Raw genomic sequence first — 13,021 nt, 5'->3', positions numbered from 1 at the left:
ATTTGGAAATATACCTCTGTTCAGAAACACAGGTTACTGCATATTTTTTAAATCTCTTCGGAGTTAAGAATAAAACAAACCTTTTTGGGTTTTTTTTCCTTAAAAATAATGTATTACTTATTCAAACTTTCTAGAAATTTGTCATTGGTTTTAATACTGTTTTAAGGCTTTTGTTCCAGGCTCCCTGAAGTGTGTATAAGCATACATATTTTCATTGTTATGTGTTGAAAGATTAGCATCATTACCAATATGGCAAATAGAAAAACTTGCAGGAAAATAATCTTAAAGTATTTTTAGAGTGCATGTTGGTGTACAGTGCACTGTATAATTAGGCATGTGTTAGAATTTTGGGAAAATAACCTGAATCTGAGATGAATCATCCTAATGATGAAAGGGAGATTAAATCAAAGATTTCTAATGCTGGCCTGGAGATATTTATTAACTTTACAGAAAATATATACAGGGTGTTTCAGTATTATAATGTTTTTCATATTATAACAAGCTGAGAAGCATTAAGATATGTGTAGTCCTAAATCCTTCTCCTTAGATTGTAAATTAGTTCAGTATTGAAAATTTATTCACAGTTTTATGCTGATAGCAGAGCTGCAGATTGCACGTACATCTCTTGAGTAATGAGAACTGCATTGCTTGTGAATGTAGAATACTGATAACAGAACAGAGAATTTGACATGCTGCAGGCAGGCAACATGCAGGCTTTTGCACACAAAATGCATTACACGCCTGAACTACTAATTGAAACACAGTTCAAAAACACAAAAATGAGATTTGATTTAATTAAAAAAGGAAAATAAAAAAAAAAAAAGAGAGGTGCCATACCTAATTATAAAAATATTTTGTGATGCAAGGGCTTAAATGATTGAGTATTGCACCGAGTTTATTCAAAAGAATATATCTGATAAATGTTAGTTTATGCAGAAAAGCGTAATAACATACTTCCAAAAAAGGGCTAGAATTGTGTGTGAAAAACAGTGACTTAAGTTGCAAGTGTTTGTATGTCTGTACATGCCTATTTATCTTCCATGATATTCTCACAAGTAGTAAAAGCAGTAAGTAGGATTATTGAGTAGACCCTCATAATGTGTCTTTCAAATATTTCATTTTAGCAAATCAGTAAGATGTAAGAAATAGTCTTGTTTTGTGGATTTAGGTTTTTTTAAAGGATGTGAATCTGAGCAATGGTCACTTTTCAACAGCAAATGGTGTACTAAAACACTTCAAAGCTAAATATTATTCAGTGTTTCTGTTTATAAATGACAGCGGGATTTAAAGTCTTTTTTCAAAGCTCTGAAGTGTTTTTAGCCTCTAGCTCTCATTGGCTTGGATAAATTCCTATTGGAGTTCAGAAGCTAATTTATGTTACTGCTTTTAAAAACAATTAAATTTAGGTCAAATCCTGCTTCTGTAGGAGCATCCATTAACTCTGCCATTAACTCTGGGAAATCTTTGTGTTTGCAGCCTCTGCTCTTTAGCTATTACTTTTTTCTGACTGAGTCACCTGCCTTCAAGTATGGAGTTGCCAAATAAAGTACTTTCTTTAAGAACCAAGGATACGTTGTTCCTGCACTGTAAATAAATTCGGTAGAAATCTAACATCTGGTGATGCATTTACTTTTTTTTTTTTTCTTTTTTTCCAGGGGAATTCCGGCCTGGGGTTCAGTATTGCTGGAGGAACAGATAACCCTCACATTGGGGATGACCCTGGAATATTCATTACTAAGATTATACCAGGAGGAGCTGCAGCAGAGGATGGAAGACTCAGGTAAAAACTGACTCATTATGTATGTTTGGAAACAAAATGCATCATTATTATAAATTATTCTCTAGGAGTCAAATGTGAACTGGGTCTTTCATGGGGTCAGTGGAATTAAATGCTATGACTAGAGTCTTCTTTCTACTAAGGTAGGAGAGCTGATTTAAGTAGCTTAAAGCAATTGAATAAGATTAAAGTCCTGTATAAAGGAGCATTTGCTGCTGCCACCTCCATCTTTGTACCCATCATTTCATTTAGTACAAAAGGCAAGATGAGGACAAGAGGAGGAAACAGGCTTACCAGCATGAGAGTGTTCTCTGTTTGGTTTTTGTATGTTCATGGCTGAAGAACTATGCATTAGTGTTATACATTAAGGCCATCAAGACTTCCCAAACTACAGAGCCATTACTAAATAGTCATAGCTATTTGTAGACGCTCCCTGTTATTTCACCACAGTAATAACGTGTGCCTACCTCTATTCCCAAACATTTTTTGCTCTGTGAGGATGTGATGGCTATGCTCTATATTCTGCAGCACCTCCAGTGTAGTCTGGGCCACATCAAAAGAAGCGTAGCCAGCAGGTCCATGGAGGGGATTCTGCCCCTCTACACCACTCTGGTGAGACCCCACCTGAAGCGCTGTGTCCACCTGTAGAGTCCTCAGTACAAGAAGGACATGGACCTGTTGGAGTGGATCCAGAGGAGGAACACAAAAAGGATCAGAGGGATGGAACACCTTTCCTATGAAAAAAGGCTGAGAGAATTGGGGTTGTTCAGCCTGGAGAAGAGCAGGCTTGAGGGAGACCTTATTGTGTCCTTTCAATACTTGAAAGGGGCCTGTAAGAAAGATGGTGACAGACTTTTTAACAGGGCCTGTAGTGACAGGACAAGGGGTAATGGTTTTAAACTAAAAGAGGGTAGATTCAGACTAGATGCAAGGAAGACTTTTTACAGTGAGGGTGGTGAAACACTGGCACAGGTTTCCCAGAGAGGTGGTAGATGACCCATCCCTGGAAACATTCAAGGTCAGGTTGGACAGGGTTCTGAGCAAAGTGATCAAGTTGGAGATGTCCCTGCTCACTGCGGGGAGGTTGGACTAGACGACCTTGAAAGGTCCCTTCCAACCCAAACCAGTCTATGATTTTATGATTCTAATCTATTGCTGTAGCTCCTGAGATGGACACACAGGTCATTTGTTGTGGTTCTCAAGTACATGGTAGCACATCTCTGAAACAAGAGGAACTACAGAAGGGCTTGTGCTTCTTTTTCCTTATAGACTGAATGCAGAAAGGCTTTCAGCTATCACAGAGACTGGAACCCATCTGTCAGTCGTGAAGCCTGCTGATGCCTCAAAAACACAATTTAGCTGGAACAATTTGGGATAAAATTCTGAAGCTTTCATGATCTCAGCACTGGAATCTAAGCTCTGGCAGCCTTTGCCAAAACCAGATGGTCTAAAATTCATGAAATGTGACCAGATGGTAGCAATAACCTTTTTTCCAAAGCCTTTTTCTTTAATTCAAAATTAAAAAGAGGGGGAGTGGGCCAGTTTTTAGAGCAAGTTTTGGATATTTCTTATACTAGACTAGTAATATGATTTTGGAAGCGATTGTTATTTTTACTGTTATAGTGATGAGGAGTCATGGGGGTTGGCAGTGCCTAAAGAATTTACAGTCTAAATAAGATTGCAGACAAAAGGAGTAGGAATAATCTCATGTAACTTTATGACTAAAATGCAGATATCAACCCCTAAGCTAGTCATCTTAGAGTCTCCTAATAGTGAAGAACAATCTAAGCATTTCTAGGTTGTGATTCATCTCACCCTGAAGTCAATGTCTAAAATAGAACAGAAGAATCACATCTTAAAAGAGCCTATATTTTCACTGGTGACTCAAATGAAAACGAGTTTCTTCTACTAGTTCAGTTTTAGTGATCTATACTGTAAAAGTCTGCAGTGGACCAGGTGAGCTTCATGCAAAATACAGCATGAGGTAACAGCACTATTTGGAAATCATGCTATCAAATTTGAATTGATGAACAGCATAGAGGGGTCTTAAACCTGCATCTAACTTTCTACAAATAAGAAAGAGTCCCTTGCAAAAAATAGTATCTTTTTAGTAGACTTTTCACTTACTTTTGAAAGTTTTTTTCAGTTTAAGCTCTTAAGACAGAAGCCATTGCAATATTTTGTCATGCTATCTTTGCATGAAATCAAATATTTCATAACCCATTGCTGTACTAATTAACTACTGTAAATTTAACTCATGATTATTTAGTAATTATTGTGTTGTAAAGGTCTTAGAAAGATCTTCTAAACCCACAAAAAAATAGCATACTAATGCAATTCATTAATCCATATTAAGATTAGACCTGGCAAACTTTGTGTTTTGTAATAAGAGTTTAGTGTAATAATCATATTACTTAGATAATATTCTTAGAGTATGGTATTTGTTAGCACATTCTGAAGTTATAATTGATAAGCATATATTTGGTATGGTTGTTTTTCCTATTCTCATTTGTAAACATAGTTTTTACAAAGATTCCTCCTTTTCTTGTTTTATCTGGCAAGTGGGCTTCACTTTGCTACAATGCTAGCTAAGACACAATCCTGTCATGTTTTAGGAACACCTGAAAATATATTTATCAATGATCATTACTGTTATGCCACTGAAGAGAACAGCTATCCTGGGGCAATCTCCACTGACTTACATGATAATTAATTTCATGTAATAGTTTATTAGCTAAGGCCACTCTATAGGAACAAAAGCTAAACAACATGCAGTAATGTCTGCCAAGAACAATGATAACCTAGGTTCCTAGCAAAAGCCCAATTTTGAATTACCTGAGAATGACAGATTGGACTTTCTCTTGTCCATTTTTGCCTCAAATTCTGCCTGCAGATACTCTATGATATAGTCATGTGGACTATTTGAACTGGCTTCTAAATCTTCTGTCTGATTTTAAGTCATAAAAGTCTGGAAAATCACTTTTACTGCATTATACATGAAGTCCCTTTGATCTAACTTAGCTGAGTGAAGTTCTTCAAATAGCAAGATTGTGAAAGCAACCTGCAAGAAATTGACTTAGTGCTACAGACCTTGCAAATCATTTGCATGTATATATGAGTTGACAAGTGGAGGAGTAGGTCAGCTGGAGCTTCACATAAGTGAAAATACAACCTCCTGCACCTGGGAAGGAGTAACTCTCCAGCAGGCAATTTATAATTATAAGTACATTAATCACAGAATCGCCTCGATTGGAAAAGACCTTTAAGATCATCAAGTCCAACTCGTTAACCTCACACTGACAAGTCCTCTAAACCATGACTAAACTATGTCTCTAAGCACTACCTCTATATGACTCTTCAATCCCTCCAGGGACAGGGACTCCACCACTGCCCTGGGCAACCCCTTCCAATGCCTCAGAACCCTTTCAGCAAAGAAATTCTTCCTCACATCCAATCCACACTTCCCTTGGCACAACTTGAGGCCATTTCCTCTCATCCTGTCACTTGTTCCTTGGTTGAACAGACTCACCCCCACCTCTCTCCACCCTCCTTTCAGGGAGTTGGACAGAGCCAGAAGGTCTCCCCTCAGCCTCCTCTTCTCCAGGCTCAACACCCCCAGTTCCCTCAGCCATGAACTCATCACACTTGTGCTCCAGACCCTTCCCCAGCTCCGTTCCCTTCTCTGGACACGCTCTAGCACCTCCATGTCCTTCTTGTAAGTGAGGTGCCCAAAACTGAACACCGTACTGAAGGTGAGAGTAAATATCAGGTATAAATACCTGATAGGAGGGAATGAAGACAAAGGAGACAAGACTCTTGTTAAGTAGTGCTTAGTGACAGAGCAGGAGGCAATGGATGCAAATCAAAATGCATGAAATTTCATCTGAACATCAGGAAACACTTTTTTGCTTTGAGGGTGACTGACTCTGGGCACAGGTTACCTGGAGAGGTTGTGGAGTCTCCATCCTTGGAGATACTCAAAACTTGACCAGACATGTTCCTGGACAACTTGCTTTAGCTAACCCTGCTTCAGAAGGGAAGGTTTCATGAGATAATCTCAAGAGCTGCTTTCCAACCTATGTGATACTGTGATTCTGTAATTTGCACACCTGAGTCAGCAGTGTGCCCTGGCAGCAATGAAGGCCTGCATAGAACAGGTTGGAACCGGTTGCCCAGAGAAGTTGTGGCTGCCCCCTCCCTGGAAGTGTTTAAGGACAGGTTAGATGAGGCTTTGAGCAACCTGGTCTAGTGGAAGGTGTCCCTGTTCATGGCAGGGGGGTTGGAACTGGATGATCTTTAAGGAAGGACTAGAGGCAAGAGTCACATGTTGCAATAAGGGAAATTTCAATTGGGTCTAAGGGAAAAATAAAATCTTTTTAATGAGAATAGTAAAGCTGGTGGTTCAGTGAAGTTACGGGATCTTTGTCTTCAGAGGGATTCAGAGTTCATCCGGAAAAAGTCCTGAGTCATGTGACTGAACTTTCAGGTTGGCACTGCTTTGAGCAGGAGGTTAGACTAGATAAACTCCAGAGGTCCAGAATAGTTCTATGATTCTGTAGATTATTCCAGAATAGTTCTATGATTCTGTAGATTATTCTTATATATAAAACTTGTGTGTGAGACTGGAACAAAGGTAATTAAGTTTCTGTGGTTTTGGTTTGTTTGTTTGTTTTTTTCCTTCAGTGGATAACAGTACTTCTGTTGACAGTAGGTACAATAGGTACAATATTTGTACACTATGAGTACCTCTTCATAGCCCATATCTCTACAGCAATGCTCAAAAAAATGGTAAAAGTTGACAGCCACTTTAGACAACATTTATTTTAATAAAATACTGGTTTTGAAAGACTTCTTGAACTTTCAAATATTAATAACTACTATGTTTACATACTACCCTTCCTGAAATGTACTGACTTCTAGAACTAGTGTAAGAACCAATACACTGCACAATTCAGATTTTAGAAGACATTTTATGTTAATCACAGAATCACAGAATGGTTGAGTTTGGAAGGGACCTCTGAAGGTCTCCTAGTCCAACCACCCTGCTCAAGGAAGGACTAGAGCACATGAAACAGGATTTTGTCCAGACAGTTTTTAAATATCTCCAGGGAGGGAGATTCCACAACGTCTCTTGGCATCCTGTTCCAGTGCTCAGTCACCCTCACAGTAAAGAAGTTCTTCCTTATGTTCAGGTGGAACTTCCCATGCTGCAGTTTATGCCCATTGCCTCTTGTCCTATTTTTAGGTGCCCATGAGGAGAGTCTGGCCCCATCCTCTAGACACTCTCCCTTTAGATATTTGTAAACATGAATCAGTAAGTGAACTGGCAGAAACTCCTAAGCTTGCAAAACATAGAAAGCTGTGAAATCTTTTATGATGTCCATATAATATATAGAAAATAATTTCATATATAGTAAACAATATATAGTAAATAATTTCATGGAATACAGAAGAAATAATTTTGGATTTGATTATATAAATGTGAGTATAATAAACTTGGGTCTAACTGAAAATTAGATTTTTTTTCTGATTGCTGCATATCATGTTTCTTTGAAGTTTTGAGTTTCAAGTCAGTGACAGACAGAGAATATAAAATCTCCAGAAGCAGCAACTATTCCACTGAGTTGAAGGAGAATTTCTCCCAAGAGTTTGATCTTTTAAGACTTTTGATGCATAAAAACTTCTACTTCTATCTCACAAATGGCAGTTGTCCATGGGCAAAAAATCTACTTTTTAATAAAGAAACTCTGAATTTAGACTTCTTTTACTCTCTGGAAGAAAAAGGATTCTAGTAATTTATGGCTCAGTGCCTTTTTTTGGTTTATTTCAGTTTGTGTCACAGGAAAAAATACAGTGATTGGCTCAATTGCCTAGATAAAGCAATGAACTTTGATATACTATCTCAGTAGTTCCTTCTATTGATCATAAGTGAACTTCTGGCTTCTAAAAGCCAACACAAACCTAAAAAAAAATCATCATACTCTGTGAAAACAAGAGTGATCGGCTTATGGAACTACAAGCACAGTGTAGTGGTATAACTTGATTGGGAAAAAAAAAAAAGAATTAGTAAAAGAATAATGAAAAGCTTTCAATTATGACCAAGTTTAAGAGAGCAGACTTGCAAAATATGAATTTATTTTCAGCAATCATAAACCAAAATTGTTCTGAATCAAAAATCATTCTTTTTATTTATAGTTTCTCACAGTCCTATTCTGATCTTATAGTGGAAGTATTTTTCACAAAACTGTGTACTGTGTTAATTTTAAAAGGTCTTGGGATCTAAAAAACCAAATAAAAGAGTCTTGGATAGAACAAGGATTAAAATCTTATGTTTTATACCAATCTCATGGTCATAGGACTCTTACTGAACCTGTGATTCAAAAATGAGTTACTGCATATGTGACTGAATATAAATGGGCTTATTCACAGGACTGTGAGACAGATTTGTATGTCCTTGAGCTTCAATTTGATGGGTTAATCTTGTACCAAAGTTTATTTTGGTATTTGAGCCTGAGCTGTACTCCAGAGGAAAAAGGGTTTATAAGAGGGGTGAGTCAAAGGGAAGAAAGTGGTTGTGCCTGGAGGCACGCTGCCCTGGTAAGCTGCCTGGACCTGTAGCTGTTTCATTCTTTCTTTCTTCTAGGAAACTGATCTCCAGTCTCTTTCCATTTGTGAACCTATAGTTTTTTATTTTCTTTAGAAGTGTGGATATTTCTAAGAAGAACTTAAACACATTGACAAGAATAGATTGATTGCAAGTTACCTGTGGCCGACTTATCAGAAACAGCACACATACCCCCAGCTATGTGACTACGGAGAGGTTAAAAACTACTAAGGCTATGCAGTGTTTATCTTTCCTTTGTAAAAGTGTCTCTCCTGATATTACTCTAATTACTGATTGTCAGGAGATTTAGGATTGTGAAACTGCAGCATTTTTAAGGCATTCTGTGTTGTTCTACCATCACCATTATTGTTAGCCCCACTGAGTTTTTTTCCTCCAGCTCTCCGAGTGATTAGATGCGGGGAAAGGAACATAATACACATGCTAATGGGAGGAGATAAGAACTGAAATAACTTGCCCTCAGTCATCTAGTAAATCAGGGAGAAAGCTTGGAATACAATAGTGACCCTTTCTCTCATATTTCTGTGCCTTACAGGCTTCAGTTAAATGTCTACCAGTAAAGATTTTAAACAAATTAGACTTGTGTTCCCTTCAGTTATCAACTATCCCACTGTGATGTGTGAAAAGATTAAAAATTTAGCTAGACATATGTAGCAAGAGAGGAACTCTGAAAATAAGACTCTTTGTCATGCATATTTTGTTAATAAAAAATAAAACTAAGAAAAACTAATATAAAGATAAAGATTGCATTCTGATCAGATTTTTAAACATATTTCTGTGTTTCACTAAAGATGAACCAGAGAGGAAATATTACAATTTCCTGGTATTTGTTCAGAGCTTGAAAACTGGAATTAAGAAATACACCGGTATAACCATTGTGTGAAGCTTACCTGAGAAACTTAAAGGAAAGAAGAAATGGAAGAAAGGAAACAGAAGCAAGTCCCCACTTGAGAGTTGGCTAGATAAGAGACCCCCTCAGTCCTTGCCCCATGGGTTGTGCTGATATTGCTTTGCCTCTGATGAAAAGTCTGGAACCTAAATCCCTCCAGCAGCAGCAGGCACACAGTTGTAGCCTGTTGGTATTTGTTTGTAGCTCTAGATTGCTTACTAAGAAGTGAATTGGGAGTGATAACAGGAAAAAACTAGGGGCTTTTTCAGATTAATGTGAAGAGCTATTCCCAGGAGAGATCCTGTTCTTTACAAGTGTGTCATGTGTCTCTAATCTAGCTTGGGCAACTGGCTTTATTTCACCATCATTATACACCAAAACAGAAGTGTGTGCTTTGTGATTCACTTCACACTTGCCTGAGTCCCTGTTTGTTAACTTTTGATCTTGTATTAAGCCTATCAGTTCCAGGTCTATGTGTGTACAATGGCATACAGCTTGTTCAGGATATTATAACTGCAGTTCTGCCACAAAACACTGATTCATATCTGCACTGTTTACAGGCCTCTGACAATACTATTAGTTCAGTACACAATTTAGCAGTAAGTTAATAAAGAGACATTCACCCCAATAGGCAAAACGTGCTTGCTTTGTAGACAGCCATAAATTAGATCATGAATTATTGACTGCTCGCTCTGTCCTGGTTTGTGTTAGGAAGTTTGATCATATTAACTCTGTTTGTTTGTGTATCTGTGCGTATCATTTTTTGAACTACTGTGGAACAAAAAAAAGATAGAATTACCATAGGGCATCTACAAGAAAAAAGGCAGGTCACAAAATCCAAATCTGATTTTTGTACATTATGTTTAAAGTCTTACCATCACTCAAGTTTTAAATTGTCAACTTATAAATCTTTTCATCAATGGAATATGTTACCATGTAATTGGCTTCTCCATTGCCTTCACCACTTAACTTTTCTTTAGCCAAATCCTTCTTTTTCTCCTTTTTTCTATGTGAAATTTGCATTCTTTATTTGGCATTGCAGAGCCCCAGCATGTCTCTGAATTTGATTATATTTCTGCTTTTCCTATTTTTTAAACAATTTGGTAGGCTGTAAAGATTCTCTTATGTGGTACAAGAAAGGAAAGGGAAATTATGTTTTAGCAGCTGAATTGTCAGTATAGAATTTAATGAGAAGAAAAAGGTACCTCTCTGGCTTGTGGTATTTGAAACTGGTTAATTTTAGGGACCTCTTTATAGACAGCAGTGATGGGCATAGTTATAGAAATTTTCTTTTGTAACACAAAGAATCAGTTTCTTCCCCCTGTAAGTTCCTGACAGTTTTCCACTAATTGAAACCGCTGCTTGTGAATAACACTTAAGCAAAATAGCATGTTATTAGGACTGTAGCCACACTGCAGTTATATCACGCCCATTGCACTAGGAATTTCATGCAATGGTACTGAACGGGTTAACAGGGCTCTCTCCCAAGAGTTCCTTTAGGACCCATCCTGCCTGAAATTACAATTGCCCCAGGGTGCTGCCACAGCAGAACAGCACCATGCAGCCAAGTCCAAGTGATTATTTCATCAACGTTTTGCACTGCTACTGCAGTTACAAATTTAAATAGCTCAGTGATAATTTTTCTGCAGTAACAAGCCTTCTGTGGTTACACACCTTAGAAATCATCAGCCAGCTCTCTATGGAGTCTAGCATTAGTCAAGGAAAAATATTTCACATCTGTTCCTGTGCTTGACAGGTGTAACCCTCTGGGGTACTTCTGAATTCTTCATTTCTTTCAGTTCCTATTGAACTTGAAAATAAGATTTTGGATTAAAAAGGAACTGACTTAAGCTATTATTAACAAAAAAAAAAAGTCCTTATAACCAGCAAAGATCTGATTCTCAAACTTTTAAGAAAAAACTTGGTCAACTTTTAGCTTCTGACAGCCAAAACCACTAATACACGGTGAGACCGTCTGCTCATACACTGTCAAAACTCTCAGCTGTGGTTTGAATAAACACTTGGTCTTTCAGACTTTAGCCAAGGCATATTTCCTGACAGTACCTCATCATTGTTGTCCCATTTCTTGCTGTGCTTTTACTGCAGATGTTAGAACAGAGGGTTTAAATTTATTTCCTCATGGTATGCAAGTTTTAATATCAAACTTGCAATATGTGCGAGTGCTTTGTTTGGATTTGTTGCTTACATCATGACATTCTGCATGTTACTCTGAATCATTCATTACAAAAAGCAAGTTTGGTTGCTTGGTTGGTTTTTTTTCCACTTACCTGTTTGGAGCTAACTCTAATGTTAAATGTGTAGACCAATGGTACTGATGCTCTGAAGCTGCTGAAGTTTCTTACCGAACTTGAACTACATGTTTTCTCCTCCTTCATTTTTTTTTAACACTACACCTTTGTTTGGAATAGTTATTCTCAATCAAACCAGAGCAGAAGGGAGGGTTTTCTACTTGTTAGTGCAAGCGCCTGGGAGGCAGGACTGCTCAGTTTTGTTCTCAACTTGCTGTGCCTGATCTGTGGCAACACTTTTCTTCTTTTGTGCTAAAGTTTCCCCGTTTATAAACTGGGTATGGTGATCATTATCTTTGCCTCACGGGGGTTGTTGTGAAGCTTCAATGAGTTCATATTTGCAAAAGTACTTTGAGAGCCCCAGATGAAAAGTGCTTGTAAAAATACTGAATCGGGAATTGCCTTCTGGGTTATCTGTTGTAACTGGTTTTCCTGCACAAACCTGAATACGCTTCAGACAGTGCTAGTGTCAGCTGGGAGGATTTTAACCACCCGTGAGGAACAACCGAGTAGTTTGGTGTACTTACAAAGCCTATCTCAGTCCCAAGGACACGGGTCATCCTTCCCCAGGTTGGACTTGTAGAGGCTGGGTAAAGGCTGCTGCTCTTCCTCCAGGCTCTGGGCCTTGAAGTCCCTGCATGGCGCTGGAGCCAGCTCAGCCAGAGGGTAAGTCAGGGCTGTGAAGCCGTCCCTGTGCTCTACCACACCTACAGAGCCTGGCCTGGGGCATCTTCCACTACCTGCAGAGCAGCCCTGCAGCTGGGAGGAGCTTTGCAGCTTCCTGGTGCCTTCATTCATCTCAGACTTTACAGGGTTTTGTTTTTCTTTCCCCTTTCCTTTATCCAAACACCTTCCTCTCACAACACCCCACAGCTACCTACACCTTGTTTTTCTCATTCTTCATCTCTCCGCTGACCCACTTTGGCCTCTGGCTTTGAAGGGCAGACATGAATATTTGTTGTGTGAGCAGAAGTTTTCCTTCTGGCCACCATTAGAGGCTGCTGCCTCCGCCAGAGCCGCCCAGATCAAGCCGAGCTGCCGACACAGGCTGGATGTGCCGGGAGTTTCAGTGCTCAGTTGCTAGTGGGAGTAGTTTCAGAAGGAAAGCATCGTACATGGCAGTGGCGGGAGACGAGACGCAGAGAGACTGAGGATAAACTGGGGAGTTAGAGAACGGACGGAGGAATGGAAAAATGTGGTAAGAGCAAAGGATACTAAAGCTGATGATTGAGCTGGATGAGAAATGCAGAGGGAGAAGAAATGCAGGGTGGGAGAAGCAACTTAGTTTTGGGGAGGGAGATATAGCAAAAGGAAGAAGTAGTTCCTGTAGATCCTGCAAAATAGGTTAATAAAGAAAATTTGACACGAATTTTAAGAGCGCATTTCAGGGAAGCTTTCTGGAGCAGCTGCCAGTCCCAGCGTCC

At 38.7% G+C, this 13,021-nt stretch overlaps 1 protein-coding gene across 1 annotated transcript in view; it reads left to right on the top strand.

Moving 5' to 3' along the window:
• The window catches only part of LOC104524243 (disks large homolog 2), a gene marked incomplete at its 3' end in the record, with an annotated part of 153,228 nt that overhangs the window by 1,957 nt on the left and 138,250 nt on the right, over positions 1-13,021 (top strand). The window contains exon 2 of the mRNA XM_029084759.1: positions 1,656-1,780. Within this exon, the coding sequence (XP_028940592.1) occupies positions 1,656-1,780 (125 nt within the window). The remainder of the gene's footprint in view (positions 1-1,655; positions 1,781-13,021) is intronic.

Source organism: Antrostomus carolinensis, unplaced genomic scaffold (assembly GCF_000700745.2).
Source record: "Antrostomus carolinensis isolate BGI_N321 unplaced genomic scaffold, ASM70074v2 scaffold394, whole genome shotgun sequence".
Classification (NCBI taxonomy): Eukaryota; Metazoa; Chordata; class Aves; order Caprimulgiformes; family Caprimulgidae; genus Antrostomus; species Antrostomus carolinensis.
Note: the sequence above shows the minus strand (reverse complement) of the source record. Positions and strands in the feature narration are given on the sequence as shown.